The sequence below is a fragment of the Bos grunniens genome, chromosome 10, assembly GCF_055505025.1.
Source record: "Bos grunniens cultivar Pamir isolate PY7600 chromosome 10, Bosgru_T2T1.0, whole genome shotgun sequence".
Lineage (NCBI taxonomy): Eukaryota > Metazoa > Chordata > Mammalia > Artiodactyla > Bovidae > Bos > Bos grunniens.
The window spans coordinates 88,128,878-88,153,430 of record NC_141174.1 but is presented as its reverse complement, the minus strand read 5'-3'; the positions used below and the strand labels follow the sequence as shown (position 1 = coordinate 88,153,430).

At 40.1% G+C, this 24,553-nt stretch overlaps 2 protein-coding genes across 2 annotated transcripts in view; one reads left to right on the top strand and one right to left on the bottom strand.

Moving 5' to 3' along the window:
• Positions 1–24,553, top strand: part of IQCH (IQ motif containing H) — a 231,508-nt gene that overhangs the window by 4,817 nt on the left and 202,138 nt on the right. The window contains 3 exon segments of the mRNA XM_086322857.1: positions 3,290–3,412; positions 4,796–4,887; positions 17,667–17,784. Coding sequence (XP_086178983.1) covers positions 3,290–3,412; positions 4,796–4,887; positions 17,667–17,784 — 333 coding nt within the window.
• Positions 1–24,553, bottom strand: part of AAGAB (alpha and gamma adaptin binding protein) — a 111,587-nt gene that overhangs the window by 79,721 nt on the left and 7,313 nt on the right. The window lies entirely within an intron of this gene.

The following is a 24,553-nucleotide window of genomic DNA, read 5'->3' as shown; positions in this document are numbered from 1 at the left end:
GAGTGTTTTGCCTATGTTCTCCTCTAGGAGTTTTATAGTTTCTGGTCTTACGTTTAGATCTTTAATCCATTTTGAGTTTATTTTTGTGTATGGTGTTAGAAAGTGGTCTAGTTTCATTCTTTTACAAGTGGTTGACCAGATTTCCCAGCACCACTTGTTAAAGAGATTGTCTTTAATCCATTGTATATTCTTGCCTCCTTTGTCAAAGATAAGGTGTCCATATGTTCGTGGATTTATCTCTGGGCTTTCTATTTTATTCCATTGATCTATATTTCTGTCTTTGTGCCAGTACCATACTGTCTTGATAACTGTGGCTTTGTAGTAGAGCCTGAAGTCAGGTAGGTTGATTCCTCCAGTTCCATTCTTCTTTCTCAAGATCGCTTTGGCTATTCAAGGTTTTTTGTATTTCCATACAAATTGTGAAATTATTTGTTCTAGCTCTGTGAAGAATACTGTTGGTAGCTTGATAGGGATTGCGTTGAATCTGTAAATTGCTTTGGGTAGTATACTCATTTTCACTATATTGATTCTTCCAATCCATGAACATGGTGTTGCATGGCTCTTAAATTCTGGGAAATTCCCTGGTGGTCCAGTGGTTAAGACTCCTCATGCAAAGAGCCCAGGTTCAATCCCTGATTGGGGAACTAAGATCCAACAAGCCACATGATATGGCAAAAGTCTAAAAAATAATTTAAATTGTAGAGCAATTTTTGTCTGCATTAAATCTTTTGAGAGCTTCTTATTAAGTAGCCCTGTCCCCAAACTGTCGAAATCTTTCTCCAAGTGGGAAATGTATGGAACACAATGTATTTGATAATCACAAAAATGATGGGTGACACATAAAATTTCAGTATGGGAGAGTGAATCTATCTGAAGAAAGAACAAAGATTTAGAACCTAATCTTTTTCTACCCAGGTCTGGTGAAACATTTCCTATAGTAGTTGTCTCTGTTGCGGCTATACAAACAGCTGTGCAGTTACTAAGAGTGAAGAAGACAATACCTGGCTAGGAAAGTAAAAAGCTCTTCAGAAAGATTAAGGGAGTAATTCAAGTCAATGAATATTAACTAAGTGCCAGTTACATACAAAGTGTTTCACTAGGTTTTACCAATTAGGAGAAAAGAATTAACATTGGCTCAGTGTCCTCCTCTGTGGCTGGCCCTGGACAAAGCACTTTACATCTTTTTAACTCATTTTATTCTTGCCACTATGTTGAAAGATGCTATTTATCCCCATTTTACAGATAAGAACACTAAGGCTCTAAAAAAAAAAAGTAAATTTGCCTATCTCAGTTTAGTAAAGAAGGAAATAGAATTCTAGTTCATAGCTGTCTGATTCCAAAGCCTATATTAGTTCATTTACACATGTATTGTCTCATTTTCATTACATAAGAAGAGTAATTCTCTTTTTCCCCCTTGGTGAGGACACTAGAGGAAATGTGGATGGTGTGCATGGACATTGTGTGACTAGTAATAGAACAAGGAATCATGTTCATCTGCCTTTTACCAAGTTATTACTATTAGACTGTTACATATTATCTCCCAACTCTATGAAGACATAATGGTTCCTACAAAACAGAAGAAGTAGCCAGATTTTCAGTTCCCTGATAAATAGTCCAGTGTTGTTTTCACTCCCTCCAGCAGTTGACAGGTATAATTATACAAGGATACATGAAGCTACAGATACTAGAGCCACAAGAAGGAAATTCAGTGCATTCAAAAGTTGAGCCAGGGGCTTCCCTGGTGGGCCAGTGGTTAAGGATACTCCTGCCAATGCAGGGAACACAGGTTCAATCCCTGCTCTTGGAAGATCCCAAATGCCTTGTGGCAGCTAAGCCTGTGAGCTACAACTACGGAGCCAGCTCTCTAGAGCCACAACTGTTGAAGCCCGTGTGCCTAGAGCCTGTTCTCTGCAACAGGTCACCACAATGAGAAGTCCATGCACCACAGCTAGAGAAAAATGAAGACCCAGTGCAACCATAAATAAATAAATCTTAAAAAAGAAAAAGTGAAACCACAAAATTATGGGCCTGGAAGTGGGCTTGCCCTTGAACTGCCTTTTTGTACTTTTCAAATGTCTTTAGACAATAGACTGTAAATAGCTTGCAGCAGTAATTTGGACAAAAAAATCGAAAAAAATATTAATACATCTTCATCCTTAGTGCCTATCAGCAAACAGTAGGTGTGTTCAAATTTCAATCTGTGAGCCCTGGAGGCTCAATATAATAATTTGTGCAGGGTACAAATGACCTGATCTGTCTGCCAGATTGTGCTGCTCATCAGTGAAAAGATGCAAATCTTTTGATCTTTCAAATACTTGGCTCCTTGGGAATGTTTGAGAGTAACTGATAACATAGGCTGGATCAATGTATAGGTCCAGTTATACCAACAGAGAAAAAGGTAACTGTTTCAAAGTGCCTTTAGCCACCCAATCTGCAGATTGTTATTGGTGTGACTATTGCTGAAACAGGTGTTGGGTTCATAAATTTGCATAGCAAAATGTTTCTCTTGTGGCAGCAGCCCATGCCATAATTGGTGCCATCTGTATTTGTTTCTGGAAGTTTGGTTTCTAATATGAAGGCAGAGAATCTTGTGCTGTCTAATTTCATAATGCTCACGTTACTCTGAGGGTGCTTGACTTTGGAGAAATATTCATCATTTCTAAGGAAAATATGAACTGAAGGAAAATGTTCAAGTAATGACATGTTGCTTTTTCTTCATGGATTGTTTTCATTTCTGAGTACATAAAACAAAATTAAGGCCACCCCTACAGAACTGCTTCTTCAGCGCACTAAGTGGGGAAGATCTAGCTAGAATGGAAAACCAACAGACCCTGTCAACATATTTAGAATTCTCTTTTGACAGGCACTGTTTTCACTAGAACCTTTCTTTTCTGAAAGTTTTCTTTTTTCTTTTTAACCTCTCAATCAATTAGTAGAAATCAAAGTTTGGAATGAACTTTTTCTTATATCTGACTCACCTTCTTTTCCACCAGAGAAAGCAGAAGGTATTTGGGTTGCAATTTTATCTTGGATCCGTTTCTAATGGGGGAAGGACAAATAGAAAATTGTATAAAATCTTAATTTTTCAAAATCTGAAAGACAGTAACTGGAGCCATAATGTGCTTCTAATAAAGCATATCCTAGAACTATAAGGACAGTCTTTTCAATGAACACCACCTTTAAATCAACTTTATTGTCTTTAGCAATTCAAGCAGATTGCAAACCTTTAAGCTAAGTAACTCTTTTAGGTGTAATATTTATGTATTCTTTTACATGTTTCTCTCTCTAGGTCCATGAAGATCTTTATGAATTAAGGGAGAAATTAACAAAATTCCCGCTTGAGGAAAAAGGCGGGGCTCTAGACATTCAGAATCTTGAAACAGCCATCAAAAGGACTGAAATGGGGTTAAAAGTAAGTAGAGCTTTAGATATTAAATAAAATCCTGGAAGGAGACAAAGATTCCTCCAGAAGAACTGTGCTTCTCACAGGCTCTGTGTAATTCTGGAACAGAGGGGGCTTTGGTTGGTCATCAGCTTTCCCATCCTGTTCCTTTTTTAAGAATGGGATTATTAGCTGATTGATTGATTTACATCCTGTCACAGGCCACAAAGAATGTGAGACATGGATAATATATGATTATGCCGTAATTTATGACCCCTAAAATGTGGTTTGATAAAAAGAATTTATAATTTTAAAAATAACTACTCTTAGTCCAACAGTATGCCTGACAGAAAAGGATTCATACCAATACATTGTAGAGAGTTTCTATCAGAATCACTGGGATTCTAAAAAATAGAGTTTACTCTTCCTTAATAGCTTAAGTGTTTTAATATTAAGTAATTTTTAAATATTATAACCTAGTACATAACACTGGAAATAGAACTCAAGTAGATAGGAGGACTTTCCTGTGGTGGTCCAGTGGCTAAGACCCCAAGCTTCTAATGCCGGCGGGGGCCTGGGTTTGATTTCTGGTCAGGGTACGAGATCCCACATGCTGTAACTAAGAGTTCACATGCCCCAGCTAAAGATCCCACGTGTTGCAATGAGGACCTGGCACAGCCAAATAAATAAATAAATATTTTTTAAAAAGTAGATAGGAACTTCATTATTATAGATGGACCTAATGGCACAGGAGAATCCAATCTTCAGACTAGGATAACACTCATATACAAAACCAGGATCTATTAGCACGTGGCTCCAATAAAGACCACCTCCATCGTCTAGACCTCTATCAGCATCTCTACTCTTGCTTCCAGCCTTCACTGTTGCATCCTACTGGCCTCCTAGCTCAGCTCCTGAGGCTGAGAGATGGGGTAATATGTTGTTGCCTCATCGGGTTAGCATGCTGTTGTCCTATATAACGTGATGGTGAGAGGGCTGGACCCAGCTGGAGTCTTTGGGTTTGGCCATTTAAAATAATCTGTTACCTAAAGGCCAAACTCTTTCCTCAGATGCTTGGTTGAAGTCCTGGTAAGAGAAAGACATTACTCTGTGTCCATTGTACCTAGCAAGTTCCCCCGACCAAGTAGCAAACTGACTACTGTGCAGTTTCATTTGTGAAAAATGCTGCAGGTCACTTCAGCTTTGAGTCTCAACTGTTTATGATGCTTTTTGGGATAAAGTAATTTGGCCTTGAGATGCCTAATGATACCTTAGGCTTGTAATAAACACATAGCATGTTATGTCTTTTGGCTTAATTACATCAGTCAGAGGGTTAACCTAATGTAATGGAGAAAATTAGGTGAGGATTTCCAGTCCACTCTAATGGCCTAAACTTTAACTTTTCTGTAACAGATACACATCGAGAAGTATTTAAACGTTGTACACCAACATGTGTTAACAACTCCTATTGATTATAACTTACATTCTTCTCATGCTTCCAAATGGTAAGTAAAATAACCATTTTAGGGTCTAAAATAAGTACAAAACCAACAAACAACTTTTCTCACTCAGTGAGATGACTGTAAAGATAAATTTTCCTTTGCTTTATATGCATTCTAACTTCCATACAAGTTTTGCATATGAAGTTAATGGCAGAATTTAGACTTTAATAAAGTTATTCTTTGTTATTTTCATTGCATTTTAATGCTTGCCATCATGACAGTTATTTCAGGGTCCTAGTTTTGGTGTTACATCTTTTGTATTTTTAGTAAAGCATATCCCAAATTCAACAGCTTCGCTGGTTGCTCAATGGGAAAGAATCTGCCTGTCAATGCAGGAGACGCATATTCAATCACTGGGTCAGGAAGATCCCTTGCAGAAGGAAATGGCAACCCACACCAGTATTCTTGCCTGGGAAATCCCATGGACAGAGGAGCCTGGTGGGCTACAGTCTATTGGGTCACAAAAGAATCGGACACAACTTAGTAACTAGACAATAACAACAACGTGCCAAATTCAATTCCTATAGGAAATATTTTAAAGCAAATCCATTTTTATGCTATTTAGATCATCTGGAGCTTTCTTTATAGTTCTTAGCCCGTCATATGTGCTTTACTGTAAAGATGATTTTGGTATCCAGGGTAAACAAAACAAAAGTAATAAACTTGCTTGAAATGGTGACTCAGATGGTAAAGAATCTGTCTGCAATGTAGGAGACCCAGGTTCAGTCCCTGAGTCAGGAAGATCTCCTGGAGAAGGGAATGGCTACCCACTCTAGTACTCTTGCCTGGGGAATTCCATGGACAGAGGAGCCTGGTGGGCTACAGTCCATCGGGTCACAAAGAGTCAGACACGACTGAGCAACTAACATATACATTAATAATACAGCCTAAGAGATGATTTATTAAAATTAGTATTGAGTTAAAGGGAAATGACCTTTTCACACACAACTATGTATAAAATAGATAACTAATAAGGAACTACTGTATGGCACAGGGAACTCAATACCCTGTAATGATTTATATAGTAAAAGAATCTAAAAAAGAGTAGAATATGTATCAGCATTAGTATCAGTTCAGTTGCTCAGTCGTGTCCGACTCTTTGCAACCCCATAAACCATAGAACACCAGGCCTCCCTGACCATCACCAACTCCTGGAGTTCACCCAAACTCATGTCCATTGAGTCGGTGATGCCATCCAACTATCTCATCCTCTGTCGTCCCCTTCTCCTTCTGCCTTCAATGCTTCCCAGCATCAAGGTCTTTTCCAATAAGTCACCTCTTCGCATCAGGTGGGCAAAGTATTGGCGTTTCAGCTTCAACATCACTTCCTCCAATGAACACCCAGAACTGATCTCCTTTAGTCTGGTTGGATCAGACTTGCAGTCCAAGGGACTCTCAAGAGTTTTCTCCAACACCACAGTTCAAAAGCATCAATTCTTCGGTGCTCAGCTTTCTTTATAGTCCAACTGTCACATCCATACATGACTACTGGAAAAACCATGGACTTGACTAGATGGACCTTTGTTGGCAAAGTAATGCGTCTGCTTTTTAATATGCTGGCTAGGTTGTTCATAACTTTTCTTCCAAGGAGTAAGCGTCTTTTAATTTCATGGCTGCAATCACCATCTGCATTGATTTTGGAGCCCCCAAAAATAAAGTCTGACACTGTTTCCACTGTTTCTCCATCTATTTGCCATGAAATGATGGGACCAGATGCCATGATCTTAGTTTTCCTAATCTTGAGCTTTAAGCCAACTTTTTCACTCTCCTTTTTCACTTTAATCAAAAGGCTCTTTAGTTCTTCTTCACTTTCTGCCATAAGGGTGGTGTCATCTGCATATCTGAGATTATTGATATTTCTCCGGGCAGTCTTGATTCCAGCTTGTGCTTCTTCCAGGCCAGTATTTCTCATGATGTACTCTGCATATATAAATAAACAGGGTGACAATATACGGCCTTGACATACTCCTTTTCCTATTTTGAACCAGTCTTGTTCCATGTCCAGTTCTAACCATTGCTTCCTGAACTGCATACAGGTTTCTCAAGAGGCAAGTCAGGTGGCCTGGTATTCCCATCTCTTTCAGAATTTTCCACAGTTTATTGTGATCCATGCAGTCAAAGGCTTTGGCATAGTCAATAAAGCAGAAATAGATGTTATTCTGGAACTCTCTTGCTTTTTGGATGATCCAACAGATATTGGCAATTTGATCTCTGGTTCCTTTGCCTTTTCTAAAACCAGCTTGAACATCTGGAAGTTCACAGTTCACGTATTGCTGAAGCCTGACTTGGAGACTTTTGAGCATTATTTTACTAGCATGTGAGATGAGTGCAATTGTGCAGTAGTTTGAGCATTCTTTGGCATTGCTTTTCTTTGGGATTGGAATGAAAACTGACCTTTTCCAGTCCTGTGGCCACTGCTGAGTTTTCCAAATTTACTGGCATATTGAGTGCAGCACTTTCACAGCATCATCTTTCAGGATTTGAAATAGCTCAACTGGAATTCCATCATCTCTACTAGCTTTGTTTGTAATGATGCTTCCTAAGGCCCACTTGACTTCACATTGCAGGATGTCTGACTCTAGATGAGTGTATATACTCTAGGTGAGTATATATGTATAACTGATTGTAAGCCAACCATAGTAAAAAAAAAAATTAAAAAATAAAAAGAGAAATAACCTTTTCTTAGTTTGGACCTTCTTCAGTCTAGGCGTTCTGAATTGAAGTGAACGTAGATCAGGGTTTTGTATGAAGCTTAAAACCCTGTAGTCCTTTTTGCATCATAAATATATATCAAGGGTAAATGAATCACATCAAACAGAGAGGTCAAGTTTCAGGGAGAAACCCAGAGATACAACCAGGTCCCAGCTCTTGTAGTGGGGAACAGAGCCTCGGGTGTTCAGTGTACCCGTTTCCCTTTCCCCTCCATGAAGGTAGTGCCACAGGAAGCCATCATCCCTTGGCAGAGGCAACCCTTCACTAGTCTGTCTAGTTTGAAGTCATTTATATCTTAGGGTTTTGTTTGTTTGTTTTGGCCATACCATGCAGCTTGTGGGATGTTAGTTGCCCCACCAGATATCAAACCCATGCCCTTGGCAATGAAAGCATGAAATCTTAACTACTGGACCAGCAGGGAATTGCCCTATCTTAGATTTTTTAATTTGAGAATAAAAATATGATTTTCAAATAGGTTTATATAAATCATTGTTTGAAACAAGGAATCTGTAGGGAAAATAACAAAAGGGATTCTTGGAGAAGAAAATACTGGAGGTTATTTTACTACCTCATATTGACTCAGTTCTAAATGAAAACAACAGGGACTTCCCTCATGTCCAGCAGTTAAGACTCCACACTCCCAGTGCAGGGGGCCTGGGTTTGATCCCAAGTCAGGGAACCAGACCCTACATGCAACGACTAAGACCCAGCACAGCCAAATAAACAAATATTAAAAATAATAATAAGTCAAGAGAGCCGCACAAGGCCAAGCGGGAGGACTGTTTAGATGGCAGCCAGGGGATGTGTGGTAGGCGGGGAGTGTCCATCCAAGAGGTGGAGTGGACACACAGCGATAAAAAAAGCTCCAGGTGGAGAAGGCAGGGGAAGTAGGACAGAGACGAACTATGTGTCACCAGCCCTCAAGAAAGTTCTCCTGTCCTGTCTCCAGTTCCTCTTTGTCTTCTCCTCTTGACAGAGCACAGAGTTTCTGAGCTGCAGTTTTGCACGCTATGATAGCTGAAGAGAACAGACTAGGTAGCAGAGAACCAAATACAAAGATTCTGGCAGAGCACTTTGCTTGGACAGTTCTCCATGGCCATGGAGTGCCCTTGCCCCTGTTAGGGTCTGGAAGAATGGAGAAAAATGTGAACTGGGGCGTGGAGCTGGAACCCAGAAAGGGTCTTTGCATCCTTCCTTTCCTGTTCAATAAAGTAATACAACCACTGGCTGTCTTATCAGGAAGATGGGAGCCTGGCAAGTTCGTAGGAGCCCTACAAGCCTGTGGGAGCATCTCAGTCATTGCTGTGGATTTGGGAGGCTAAAGTGGCCTCAAATTTGAAAATGAAATGAAGTGAGCCATGGTCAAAAACTGGAGAGAGTCCAAACTGGGTCTTAAAAGTAAGCAGGTCCAAGGCAGTCCCTGGGAGTGGAAGATGTGACCTTTTATATATAGGATGGATAAACAAGGTCCTACTGTATAGCACAAAGTGCTATAGTCAATATCTTATGATAAACCATAATGGAAAATAATATTTTAAAAAAGAATGCATATATATGTATAACTGAATCGCTTTGCTGTATAGCAGTAATTAACACACATAATCCAACTATCCTTCAATTTTTAAAACTTAAAAAGAACAATGAGGCCCAGATTAGAGTCCAGTCAACTGTCTGCAAGTGTCCTCTCCTACACCATAGGTATATAAAAGCCAAGAAGTCTAATTTTCACAGAGGATGGTTTTCCTTTTTCGCCAGTATTGCTCAAGGAAAAAATCTGGTGTTTTTTTTGTCTAGTAGAGATAAAACCCAGTAGGTACACGACATGATGACAATGGATTCCAGCAAATGGAAGATTCTCCCAGCAGTCATTCAGAAAACAATGATAAGGATATTGTCAAAAGTGGTACATTTTCTCCGAAGAGCTCAAAGTGCTTTTGTATTGTTTTCAAAATAGGCTTCATTATTATTCCCACTTTGGCAATGATTCTTTTTCTGTGTCAAAGTGAGGTTCTTCCTCTTATCATTGCTGGCTTGCACAGATTTTATTGCATGAGATATCTGCTCACACTGTTCTTAACGACCACCCTTTGCTTATTGACACTAGGAGGGTGACTACCATCTGTACCAACACCATCAGAACTGCACAGAAATCTTCATTTTATATTCGGTTACACTAGTGTTTGAGGGGGGGAAAAAAGAACAAAGCAAATAAATAATAGTGAGAAACAATGAGAAGGAAAGAAGAGGTTTCTGTTAAATGATAAGCATAGATTAGAAGGTATATTCTCACTCAGTTATTGGACCCCCTTAGAGCCATCCTCTTCTGCGTTGTTACAAGGCAGTACACAAATCCCACTTATTCAGAATATGACTACATCCTAGTGACAAAGGGAGACAAAGCACAGGGGACAAGCTGTTTCCACTTGGTCATCTAGGTGAAGGGTATTTGCATGCTCACTATCCTTTCAAATTCTTTGTGGCTTTGAAGTTTTTTGAAACTAAAAATTTTTAAGAAGCATCATAAAATAACAAATAGGAAAAACAGTTCCAACATATGTGATACAAAAATTACTAACACTGTTAAATACAAAGTGCTTTCTTGCCATAATCATAATAAAAACCTCGGCATAGACAAAGCGACATCAGTGGACTACTCACAAAGCTGGAAATGCAAATGACCAGTAAGTATGTGAAAAATGTTTAATAGCACTGTTGAACCATAGGAATACAAATTGAACTATATAATGGGTTGGCTAAAAAGTTCATTTAGGGTCATCTATAACACACCACCCTTATGGCAGAAAGTGAAGAGGAACTCAAAAGCCTCTTGATGAAAGTGAAAGAGGAGAGTGAAAAAGTTGGCTTAAAGCTCAACATTCAGAAAACGAAGATCATGGCATCTGGTCCCACCACTTCATGGGAAATAGATGGGGAAACAGTGGAAACACTGTCAGACTTTATTTTTCGGGGCTCCAAAATCACTACAGATGGTGATTGCAGCCATGAAATTAAAAGACACTTACTCCTTGGAAGGAAAGTTATGACCAACCTAGGTAGCATATTCAAAAGCAGAGACATTACTTTGCCAACAAAGGTTCGTCTAGTCAAGGCTATGGTTTTTCCTGTGGTCATGTATGGATGTGAGAGTTGGACTGTGAAGAAGGCTGAGCGCAGAAGAATTGATGCTTTTGAACTGTGGTGTTGGAGAAGACTCTTGAGAGTCCCTTGGACTGCCAGGAGATCCAATCAGTCCATTCTGAAGGAGATCAGCCCTGGGATTTCTTTGGAAGGAATGATGCTAAAGCTGAAACTCCAGTACTTTGGGCACCTCATACGAAGAGTTGACTCATTGGAAAAGACTCTGATGCTGGGAGGGACTGGGGGCAGGAGGAGAAGGGGATGATAGAGGATGAGATGGCTGGATGGCATCACTGACTTGATGGACGTGAGTCTCAGTGAACTCCGGGAGTTGATGATGGACAGGGAGGCCTGGCGTGTTGCGATTCATGGGGTCGCAAAGAGTCGGACACGACTGAGCGACTGATCTGATAACAGCTTACATAAAAACCTGAATAAACTTTTTGGCCAAACCAATATTACTATTTTGCCTAACAAATTAGCAATTCAGTTCAGTTCAGTCACTCAGTCGTGTCCAACTCTTTGTGACCCCATGGACTGCAGCATGTCAGGCTTTCCTGTCCATCACCAACTCTTGGAGACTACTTAAACTCACTTCCATCGCATCAGTGATGCCATCCAACCATCTCGTTCTCCATTGTCCCCTTCTCCTGCCTTCAGTCTCTCCCAGCCTCAGGGTCTTTTCCCTTGAGTCAGGTCTTTGCATCAGGTGGCCAAAGTATTGGAGTTTCAGCTTCATCATCAGTCCTTCCAACGAATATTCAGGACTCATTTCCTTTAGGATGGACTGGTTGGATCTCCTTGCAGTCCAAGGAATTCTCAAGTCTTCTCCAACACCACAGTTCAAAAGCACCAATTCTTCAGCGCTCATCTTTCTTTATAGTCCAATTCTCATATCCATACATGACTACTGGAAAAACCATGGCTTTGGCTAGATGGACCTTTGTTGCCAAAGTAATGTCTCTGCTTTTTAATATGCTGTCTAGGTTGGTCATAACTTTTCTGCCAAGGAGCAAGCGTCTTTTAATTTCATGGCTGCAATCACCATCTGAGTGATTTTGGAGGCCTAGGTGCCGGGGACCAGCCCTGGCTGATCCAGGGTATTCGAAGCGGGGACGGCGTCAGTGACCTATTTATTTAAATATTTTATCAAAGATATAAAGAGTAATAGGATGAGGATAGCTCAGTAGGAAAATTCAGTGGAGAAAAGAGGCTGAGTAGCTTGGTTTATGCGGGAGACCAATAAAACTTCAAGACAAGAAGTTTGCACCACTTACGTAGGCCGCAGGCGTCCTTCCGTTCTCCCGAAGGAGAGGAGACACTGAGGCCTCCCCGGTCGGATCTTAGAAGCCCAGGCATAATTAGCAAGCATGGCGGGTTCCGCGCTCCAGATGGAGACTCAGCCAGAATTTGGGGGAGAGAGTGACATGGGGAGACCAAGTTTCGGTGAACAAGGCCCGCACTTTATTTTCCAAAGTAGTTTTTATACTGTAAGTTGTGCATAGAGGATAATGGGGGAAGGGGTGGAGTCATGCAAGGACAGCAGTTCCTGGTCCTAATTGAAGCCAGGCTTTCAAACTTAGCATATGCAAAAGTTCAGGTGAACTACATCATCTTCTGGCCAGGAGGCCTGTTAACATTTTAAGGAACTTATTTTTCTCTAAAGGTGATTATTCCAAAGTCAGGCACCAGCCTCCAAAAAAACATTGGACAAAGCCGCATTCCTATAGGGCAAAGGTGAGGTGGGCTCAATCAAGAAAAGAATTAACTCAAGGGTCCAAGGTTACAAACATTGAGCTACTACTTACATTTCTACACACCCATTATATCAATCAATACACTGCCAAGGACACAGTAGGTAAGGGGTATGGAGACTTAGCAGCAAACATTGGCTCAATAAGTGAAAAACCCTTCACCAATACAATTTCTAATCAATCTTTTAACTACTCAAAAGAATCTGTGTTTAGACAGTTTAGAACATCTCCTCCCTCTCACAGTTGGGAGGCTCTGAACAATCACATGTGGCCGAAAAAACCTATTCAGGCAGGCTAGAGGATTTCCAAAGGAGTTTGTAGGTTGAAACACTGTCACACCCAGGAATTATTAACTGGAGCTGTAAGCTAACTCTTTTTTCAGAGAGAGGTAGTGGGGGACAGCCCCCCGTAAAGTCAGAGGTGTAGGTGAAAGCACAAAGCAGAAAGTAGGCAGACTCTGGTTTTGGGGGTAGATACTCAAGAATTTCCAGGGGGACTCCTGAGGCTCGATCCCGCCTTTGCATATGCCGAGCCTCCTTCCTCATGACCTTTGTCATGGGTGGAGCTCCTCACGCTGGCTCCCGGCAGTGATAGAATTCTAGTTGAGCTATTCCAGATCCTGAAAGATGATGCCGTGGAAAGTGCTGCACTCAATATGCAATATGCACTCAATATGCAATATGCCGGCTCCCGGCACCTAGGAAAGAAAGTCTGTCACTGTTTCCATTGTTTCCCCATCTATTTACCATGAAGTAATTGGACTGGATCTTTGTTTTTGAACGTTGAGTTTTAAGCCAGCTTTTTCACTCTCCTCTTTCACTTTCATCAAGAGGCTCTTTAGTTCCTCTTTGGTTTCTACCATAAGAGTGGTGCCGTCGGCCCATCTCAGGTTGTGGATATTTCTCCCAGCAATCTTGATTCCAGCTTGTGCTTCATCCAGTCTGGCACTTCACATGATGTACTCTGCATATAAATTAAATAAGCAAGGTGACAATATACAGCCTTGAAGTACACTCTTTTCCCAATTTGGAGCCAGTATGTTTTTCCATGTCCAGTTATAAGAGCTGCTTCTTGACCTGCATACAGATTTCTCATGAGGCAGGTAAAGTGGTCTGGTATTCCCATCTCTTGAAGAATTTTCCACAGTTTGTTGTGATCCACACAGTCAAAGGCTTTGGCATAGTCAATAAAGCAGAAGTAGATGTTTTTCTGGAATTCTCTTGCTTTTTGTATGAGCCAATGGATGTTGGCAATTTGATCTCTAGTTCCTCTGCCTTTTCTAAATTCAGTTTGAACATCTGGAAGTTCTCAGTTCATGTCCTGTTGAAGCCTCACTTGGAGAATTTTGAGCATTACTTTGCTAGCATGTGAGATGAGTGCAACTGTGCAGTAGTTTGAGCATTCTTTGGCATTGCCTTTCTTTGGGATTGGAATGAAAACTGACCTTTTCCAGTTCTGTGGCCACTGCAGAGTGTTCCAAATTTGCTGGCATATTGAACACAGCACTTTCACAGCATCTTCTTTTAGGATTTGAAATAGCTCAGCTGGAATTCCTTCACCTCCACTAGCTTTGTTCATAGTGATGCTTACCAAAGACCCACTTGACTTTACACCCCAGGATGTCTGGCTCTAGATGAGCCATCATGGTTATCTGGGTCATTAAGATCTTTTTTGTATATTTCTTCTGTGTATTCTTGCCACCTCTTCTTTATATTTTCTGCTTGTTAGGTCCATACAATTTCTGTCCTTTATTGTGCCCATCTTTGCACAAAATGTTCTCATGGTATTTCTAATTTTCTTGAAGAGATCTCTAGTCTTTCCCATTCTACTGTTTTCCCATTCTATTTCTTTGCATTGATCACAGAGGAAGGCTTTCTTATCTCTCCTTGCTATTCTTTGGAACTCCGCATTTGGATGGATTTATCTTTCCTTTTCTCCTTTGCCTTTAGCTTCTCTTCTTTCCTCAGCTATTTCTAAGGCCTCCTCAGACAGTCATTTTGCTTTTTTGCATTTCTTTTTCTTGGGGATGGCTTTAACCCCTACCTCCTGTACAATGTTATAAAACTCCATCCATAGTTCTTCAGGCACTCTTTCTGTTAGATCGAATGTCTTGAATCTATTTGTCACTACCACTGTAAGGGATTTTATTTAGGTCATACCTGAATGGTCTAGTGGTTTTCCCTACTTTTTTCAATTTAGTCTGAGCCGCGGTCAGTTCCCCGTCTTGTTTTGCTGACTGTATAGAGCTTCTCCATCTTTGGCTGCAAAGAATATAATCAGTCTGATTTCGGTGTTGATCATCTGGTGATGTCCATGTGTAGAGTTGTGTCTTTTGTTGTTGGAAGAGGGTGTTTGCTATGACCAGTGCGTTCTCTTGGCAAAACTCTGTTAGCCTTTGCCCTGCTTCATTTTGTACTCCAAGGCCAAATTTGCCTGTTATTCCAGGTATCTCTTGACTTCCTACTTTTGCATTCCAATCCCCTATAATGAAAAGGACATCATTTGGGGGTGTTAGTTATAGAAGGTCTTGTAGGTCTTCATAGAACCATTCCACCTCAGCTTCTTCAGCATTAGTGTTTGGGGCATAGACTTGGATTACTGTGATATTGAATGGTTTGCCTTGGGAACAAACAGAGATCATTCTGTTGTTTTTCAGATTGCATCCAAGTACTGCATTTTGGTCTCTTTTGTTGATTCTGAGGGCTACTCCATTTCTTCTAAGGGATTCTTATCCACAGTAGTAGATATAATGGTCATCTGAGTTAAATTCACCCATTCCAGTCCATTTTAGTTCACTGATCCCTAAAATGTCACTGTTCACTCTTGCTATATCTCCTGTTTGACCACTTCCAATTTACCTTGATTCATGGACTTAACATTCTAGGTTCCTATGCAGTATTGTTCTTTATAGCATTACACTGTACTTCCATCATCAGTCACATCCACAACTGGGTGTTGTTTTTGCTTTGACTCAGCCTCTTCATTCTTTCTGGAGCTATTTCTCCACTGATCTCCTGTAGCATATTGGGCACCTACTGACCTGGGGAGTTCCCCTTTCAGTATCCTATCATTTTGCCTTTTCATACTGTTCATGGGGTTCTCAAGGCAAGAATACTGAAGTGGTTTGCCATTCCCTTCTCCAGTGGACCACATTCTGTCAGCCCTCTCCATCATGACCCGCCCGTCTTGGGTGGCCCCACATGGCATGGCTCATAGTTTCATTGAGTTAGACAGGGCTGTGGTCCATTAGTTTGTGATCTAATTTGTTACAGAAAACTAACAAATTAGCAAAACATATAAAGCCACCCTAGTACTCAGTGCTACTGAGGGGGTAGAAAAAATGGGCAGGTTTTTCTATAAGATATTAAGAATTTTCCAAAATTAATGACAGATGAAAAACCACACAGAGAATACCAGGCAGGTAAGTAGGCGTTTAGTGTAAGTAGGCATTTTTCTGGCCAGGAGTTACGCCATCTGCTATAACTGTAGGTATCTGAGGTTTCATCTCACCAATTATCCTTGTTTTTAGCCTCTCTATTGTGTTTGTGTTTCCCTAGAATCTCTTTCCTATGTAGAATCTGAGCCTTGCAGTTCTTCCGTCTGTAATCTTGTGTCTGCAGAAGTGGATGTAGTGTGTGTTGGGAGGAAGCATTCAATAATCCTGTGATTAGGTCTCAATCTTTTGGAAGGTCTGTGCCCCTGGACTCTTCACAAATTTTTCTCAGCATTTTTCCCCTCTTTGGTGAGATAGGAAGACCAAAGGGGGCTGGAGTTGGCTAATTGCCCTCCTTCAGATCAGATAAGGCTCTGGTAAAATAGTTCTCCATGAGACACAGCCTTCATTGCAGAGAACAGAACAAAGAACAGAGCTTGGAGTGTTTTGAAATGGCCTCTCTTCCTGCTCTTTGCCCTGCTAGAAGCAGGAAGGGGTTTTTCCTCTGATGTTCACAGAGAAAATAAGGTGGGGCTCCTAGAAGTAAAACTCATGAAATTGTCGGCTGTGCTAAGACTTGGCCCCTCAGAGATTTTAACTTTCAAGTGAATCTATTCTGAACCTCCAACACTTTGTTGATTAGAATTTAAGTGTTCTTCTAGTACTGGCTCTAGCAGCAGGTTTCTGCTCTTGGGTTTTATCCACTGCTTTTTCCAGTTTTGAAGGCAGCAGCTTTCCCTGCAGTTTCCTCAGTTCTTTGATGTATCTAAGAAGAGTTGCTTTTCTGTTTCTTCAGCTGTTTCTTATTGTGAGGGTTGGCGTGATAACTTCCAAGCTCTTTCCATGTTGAAATGAAACCAGAAGTCTATAAATTGCTTTTTAGTGATAATTTTACAGAAGTGGACAATAGAATCAATTGACCTGAATTATGTTAACTATTTTAAAGAACTGGAACCTGCTTTAAATTAAGACCTATGTTACATGCATATGCACATTCTTATAACTTTATTTTTTTTGCGCATTGCTATCCCATGGAACTCCTGACTGCTTAACAAGGAAGACCTTTAACACTTTTATCCTCAGTGCTAAGTGGCTTCAGGCATGTCCAACCATTGCGACCCTGTAGACTGTAGCCCGCCAGGCTGCTCTGTCCATGGGACTCTCCAGGCAAGAATACTGGAGTGGGTTGCCATTTCTTTCTCCAGGGGATCTTTTCAATGCAGGGATCAAACCTGTGACTCAGGTCTCCTGCATTGGCAGGCGGGTTCTTTACTGCTAGCGCCACCTGGGAAGCCAGTTGTAATTGCAAAGACATTGATCCTTAAGTCTTTGCAATTACATAGAACACTAGAAGTTTAAAGATATAAGGATGAACTGCTTAGGAATAGCATTTTTAATATATTTAACATTGGCTATCTTGTGACTTAATTTAATAAAATACAGCATTTTTTTAACCAATAAATGTTTTATAGTACAGTAATTCTGTCAATTGTAAGTCATATAAACTCAGCCAGAGATACAGCTTTTTATCCATGCTATAATGGCCCTTATCAGACTTGGAAGTTCTTATTAATAAACAACTGCAGTTTTATCGTGGTAACAATACTAAAGTTGGTCAAATTTGTTGTAATTACCAATAGAATATTTCCTATAAAATGTAATTTAACTAGGAAGCATTATTTTAAATTACAATTTTGAAGCTTTAAGGATAGCAAATTTGATTTTAATATTTTTTTTAAACTTAGGTTGTTCCCAGCTGTACTTGATCAGAAAACATTTATTTTCCCTCTGGAATCTGAGGGGAAACTTTGGCGACCCCAGAAGGAGCACAGTTCATTTCCACATGCCTTTCCAAGAATAAAGGTAGGACAAGAGAAATCCGTAGAGACAGAAAGTGGATTGGTGGTTCCCAGAGGCTGGAAGGAGGAGGCAGGGAGAGTGGGGAATGACTTGTAATGGTTGTCAGGTGTCTTTGGGGATGATGAAGTGTCCTGGAATTAAACAGTGGTGATGGCTGCACAATTCTGGGAATCTACTAGACGTTGAATTGTATACCTTGAAAGGGTGAATTTAAGGTTTATGAATTATATCTCCATAAAGCTGTTGGAAGCCTTTTTTTTCCCCCCAAGAGTGAAGGTAGGAAATTGTATTCCAAATGGAAAAACATGCCATTGTTGTTTCAGATATGTTCATGGCATAGTCAATTTCTATGACAAAAGATCTTTCTTTGTAGTTAAGTTTCCAGGTGGCAAGGAATAGAGCCCAAGAGGTTTCTGACTTCGGGGTGTGCTCACAGTTGAACTCCTGTTCCCTCCCCGACTCCCCCAGAGTGATAACAACTCACTTCTTCCGGGTACCAGGGGTTATTTTCAGTGCTTTGGGGATGCTAAATTGTTTAATCTTCAGAATAATCCTAGAAGGAGATATTATTATTATCTTCATCTTATTGATGAAGAAACCAAGATTCAGAAATGTTAACTATTGGATGGGCAAAGAGAACACAGCTGGTATCAGAGCAAGGATCACGAATCCAGAAATGTAGGAATCCAGACTGTGCTCGTAACCACTGTGACACCCCTTTTAAAACAATAGCTTTATTGAGATTTAATTTATACCCCATAAAATTCTCCCTTTTAAAAGTGACTTTTAGTATATTCACAGAGTTGGGCAGCCATCATTTGGCACCCTTTTTACAATGGCTTGTATCAGTTCCAGGTACTCTGTCCATAAACATCTTTGCTGTGGACATCTTTGCTGCAACTATTTTCACCTCAAGCATTTTTGCTGCATAACTCATTGGCCATAAGGCAGTTTTGCTATTAAAAAAAAATGAAAGAGGGACATTAACAAAGACATAAAGAAGTATGAGAAGTGAATGACAAAATTTAAATGACTTTTTTTGCAAAATACAGAATACTTGAATTAATATGTGTAGATCATGGCAATACTTTGCAAATGACTGATTTTATTTTGTGGGTTATACCTTAGCACTTGTCTTTCAAGTCTTTCGTTCATAGTATTTTTATATATATTTTGTTTGTTGACTCGGCTCCTTGTATGGATGGCATCACACTTTTTCATTTTTACTAATATTTTTCCCTTCATTAAGAGGGATGTGTGCATGCTCAGTCTCTCAGTTGTATCTGACTCTTTGGACCCCATGGACTGTAGGCCACCAGGCATCTCTGTCCGTGGAATTTTACAGGCAAGCATACTGGAGTGGGTTGCCATTTCCTCCTCCATGTGACAAATATGCCAAGGTATACCACGGTGTACCAGTTTTCACAGTGCAACACAAAACTCAGGTGCAAACACACCCGAGTATTTGGAAACCACCACCTGCAATCTTTCCCAGCATCAGGGTCTTATCTAATGAGTCAGCTGTTCCCATCAGGTGGCCAAAGTATTGGAGGTTCAGCTTCAGCATCAATCCTTCCAATGAGTATTCCAGTGAATATAGGAGTAGAGATAGGAACAGAGAAATCCATAGAGACAGAAAGTAGATTAGTGGTTGCCAGAGGCTGGAAGGAGGAAGAGGTAAGAGTGGGGAATTTCTGTTGTTCATAAGCCTCCAGTCTATGGCATTCAGATACAACAGCCTGAACTAATACACTATAATTAACATCCTGATACTCTTGTATGACTTCCGCTTTGCACTCTCAAAGTAGCTCACTCCTATCTTTGTAATTGGACTTGTCACATTGGGTTTCTTCAGTTACCATCTGTGGAGTGCTGACTATGTGCCAAGGACTATTAGAGGCACATTGGGAGGAACAATTCAGACCAGGTCCCCATTCTTGGGCGATGGAGATACACCATCAGTAAGAAAATACCAGGTAATAATAAAGACTCTCATGGGGAAAAAAAAAAAAGTGCTATCATAAATGGAACTTAAACTTCTCATCTTTGTTACTATTAAGTCTCTGCTTTCATTAAATTTTTATTTTGCCAGGAGTCTCAGGGGAGCCAGAATGGTTCATAAACACAAAATTGGAGATCTCTAGGTTATAAAGACAATGAAATAAAATATATGAAATTAGGACTATTTTAGAACACACAGTTGCTGTTACTAATATTTTTCCAGGAAAAAAAGAAAAAAAAACTATGGCCAGAAATTTATTTTCCCCAAAGAGTTTTGAATCCTGGCAAATGATTATAAAGATAAGGGATCTTATATGCCCCGTGTTCTTTTAAACACTGCAAGCAGGGGTGAGCTTCATTTAGAAAGAGGCACGGACTGCTTCCCACCCTGACTTTACCTCCAGGGCCTGGATCCCTATTGTTGTTTTATATCTAATATCAGTGACATCTGCTTAAAAATGCATAACTGCTGACACAAAAATAGCCCTAATTTTGCATTGTAAAGTCAATGACAAACAGTGCTGTTTTGCCAGCTGTTCTGTAAGCCTACTGCACCAACTTAAAACCTTGTATTATTGAGTAGTTGTGAAATCCAACTGGGATATCACCACCTTTAATTGCCCACTGCCAACCTTTTAAACTAGGTAAACCCCAGTTGCTACTTTAAGCTCTTTCTCCAAAGTGAAGAAATTGTTTTTGGAATTCCATTTCACACGAAAAAACTAAAATGACAAATCACTTGGAGTTTCTCAGTTGTAATTAAGAATCACAATAAAGAATTATCACTCTTCTGTAACATTTAAAAAGCCATATTCTGGTGCCTTTTCTTTAAGTATATCTTAGCTTCAAATCAAGTGAGCCCAACCCTTCTTTTAGGCACTTTGAGCACACGTATACTCATGGCAGTCAAGGAAAGGGTTTGAAATAGCAAACACAAAAGGAGGAGGAAGGAAGAGAAGGAGAAAAACTTTATAGGCCAAAAGAGTATTTGATTTTCTTGTTGTGTCTGGTGAGCTGTCTGAAGGCAAATTTCAAAACAGACGTTCCTAAGCTGTTTAACCGGCTAGCTCTCCTTTGGTATTCACTCAATCCTTTGTTCTGTGAGTGGGCCAGGCTGCATGTTAGGTTGTTAGGTTAGAGCCTCTCGCGGGGAATTTCTCTTTTCAGCAGTGGCGGTTAGGCGTGTATTCTGTGGATTTTTAATTTTTTTTCCCAGTTATGTTGCCTTCTGTGATTCCAAAACTCCCCACAGACCCACCTGTGAGAGGGTTTCCTACTGTGTAAATATTCATTGGAAGGACTGATGCTGAAGCTGAAACTCCAATATTTTGGCCACCTGATGTGAAGAACCGACTCATTGGAAAAGACCCTGATGCTGGGAAAGATTGAGGGCAGGAGGAGAATGGGATGACAGAGGATGAAATGATTGGATGGCATCACCGACGCGATGGATATGAGTTTGAGTAGGCTCTGGGAGTTGGTGATGGACAGGGAAGCCTGGCGTGCTGCAGTCCACGGGGTCGCAAAGAGTCGGACGCAACTGAACTGAACTGAATTGAAATTGTTTAAATCCAAGGAACTACTTAGAAGCATGATACAAATCGTATGTTTACAGAGCAGGGAAAATAAATGGATCTCATTGCTTGAGAGTTATTCTCCAAATGAATTCCATAAAATGGATACTCTATCAAAAGAATGTAAAAATATAGATTGTGATCTATTTCGATACAGCAATATATAAGATCTATGTATAAGATGGGAAGGATCTTTAATTTTGTGAATATGGATCTCATTGAGAATGATTTTCAAAATTTGATCAAAACTAAGGTTTTGAGGATTTTTGTCATTATGAGGAATAATGTGATGAGAGATCAAGAAAGGATTGCTTTACAGATTTTCACTGTGGGTTATATCTCACTTAATATTGGGTGGGAAAATTTTGCTAATGAAATACCAGGTGGATTTTATAGAATAAAGTGGGGAAAAGTGAATGCCTACAAGAAACCAACAAGCGTTATGAACTCTGCCTTGTCATTAGAATATAAACTCCATGAGAGCATAAACCTTTAAAAACTACTTTTCCCTTTCTGTGACTTCTTAAGACCTTCTTAGTATGAAACTATTCAAGTAAACCAAAAATAGTATATTAATAACTATTTTTCTTTCACCTGGATTTAATAAGTGTTAACCTTTACCAGTTTCGCTTCACCTATTTTTTATTGAAATGTTTTAAACTATAGATCTAATGACATTTCATCCCTTAATGCTTTTACATACATCTTTAAAAATGAACACATTCCTCCTTACCACAACACCATTATCCCATTTAACAAAATTAACAATAATTTCTGAATATAATAGATATCCAGTTTATATTCAGATTTCCCCAGTTATCCTCCAAATGACTTTTACTGTTCTTTATACAAACTTGGACCTGTTAAGGTTTATATATTGTTTATTTCTTTTTTTTAATACATTCTTTTTAAAAATATTCTTTTTCCATTATGGTTTATCAAGGGTATTGAATATAGTTCCCTGTGCTATACATTAGGGCTTTGTTGTTTATCCATTCTAAGTATAATAGTTTTTATCTACCAGCACCAGACTCCCAGTCCATCCCTCTCCTGCCCCCCACCCCTTTGGCAACCAAAAGTCTGTTCTCTATGAGTCTATTTCTGTTTTGTTATTTTATTTCTTAAGTCTTTGTTAATCTAAAGCAGAGAGACTCTGTTTAGATCATTGCTGTAACCAGTTACTAGACAGTGCCCAGCCTGGAATAGGCTCTCAATAGATGGCAACATGATGGTTAGAAGTATGGGTTTACATCCCATACTAGCTCTCCACCACTTACTATCTGTACTTCAGCAAGTCACTTAACCATTCCATGCCTTAGTTCCTCATCTGCAAAATGGGCTCTGTGATACTCTGTTGTAAGGATAAATGAAGTAACATATGTACATTTTATAACAGTGGCCCATACCTGGTGAGTGCTATGTAAGTGTTCATTCTTCTGGTCAACAAATAATCAGAAGAATGAACACTTACACAGCATTCACTAGTAATGGGGCACTGTACCTGGTATGTACCAGGCACTGTTTCAGGCATCAACTGAACTTCTCTATTCTCAGGGGGCTTACATTCTAGTTAGGGTAAGGTAGTCTGGAAAATCCCATGGATGGAGGAGCCTGCTAGGCTGCAGTCCATGGAGTCGCAGAGTCGAACATGACTGAGCGACTTCACTTTCACTTTTCACTTTCATGCATTGGAGAAGGAAATGGCAACCCACTCCAGTGTTCTTGCCTGGAGAATCCCAGGGACGGTGGAGCCTGGTGGGCTGCCGTCAATGGGGTCGCACAGAGTCAGACACGACTGAAGCGACTTAGCAGCAGCAGTAGCAGCAGTCATTAGAAAAATAGAAAACCGTTTGAAAAGTAAACATATAATATGTTAGTTGGTGAGAGAATAGTTAGGGTAGGAACATAGGGAGTGTTGGGATGGTCTCAGTTGTAAGGTGACTCTTGTGCAGAAATCTGATGGATGTGAGGGAGCAAGGCATTGTGCAAATACCTGGAGGAAGAGTATCCCAGGCAGAGAAGACAGAACCGCTAAAGACCCTGAATTAGGAGTGTGAACAGCAAGGAAGATGGAGAGGAATGTACGAGGAGGAGAGAAGTAGGGACAGGGGTAGAGGTCAGATCTCACAGACCATCGTGAGGACTGCAGAGATCACGAGTTAGATGGGAGGCTTTTCACCAGAGGACCGATTGGGTATGATTTACAATTGACAAGAGTCCCTCTGACTGTCATGTGGAGACTGTGATGTAGAAGGACAAGGGCGGAGGCAGGGAGACCATGCAGGAGCCTGTGTTAGCCATGATGATGAAGTCATATCTCATCCTCATGACATTTCTGAAGGAAGGACTTACTGTTATCCCCATTTGACAGATGAGCGTACCAAGGATGAGAGATGATAGAAATTTAAAACTAAGAAACAGGAGAACTAGCATTCAGACTCAGCTCTGTGTAACCTCAGAGTGCTGGCTTTTCCTCACTTGTGTTAAAAGTACAAAACCCTGACCTCCATCCCTGTGTTTGCCACAGGAGAATTTACAACTTGAAACTTGGGGAAAATAAAGAAAGCAGCTGAATAAATTGTTGATTTTTTTTCCTTTAACAAAAGGTCCTAACCACCCCCAGAATTATCCTCAGATATGTCCCTCTACACTCTCCCAAAAAGGGACCTCCCTGGTGGTTGAGTGGCTAAGACTCCACACTCCCAATGAAGGGGGTTTGATCACTGGTCAGAAAACTAGATCGCACATGCTGCAGCTAAGACCAGTGCAGTCAAATAAATATTTAAAAATGAATAAATAAAATTTCCCAAAGGAACTTCTCAATGTAATGCTCCTGGTAAAAGTGACCTTTTTACTTTCTGATTTGTTGCAGTGACACCAATATGGCAGTGGTGAAGCCACATTAGAATTATTCATAATACATTATTATACTCAACAATAATGCTGTTTTTCTGTAATTAGTTACCATCCAGGTGGTTTACATATATAAAGAGGTTTATACTTTACAGTGTACATAGTTGTGGCTAATGGGACAGGTAATTAAACATGGTATTTGGAGTTATTTCTATTAAAAATGGGCAAAAGTAGGCCCTTAGGCCTGTATATTCTAACAACACTATGCCACAGGAAAATTAACAACTTGAAACTTGGGGAAAATAAAGAAAGAAGCTGAATAAATTGTTTTTTTTTTTTTTTTT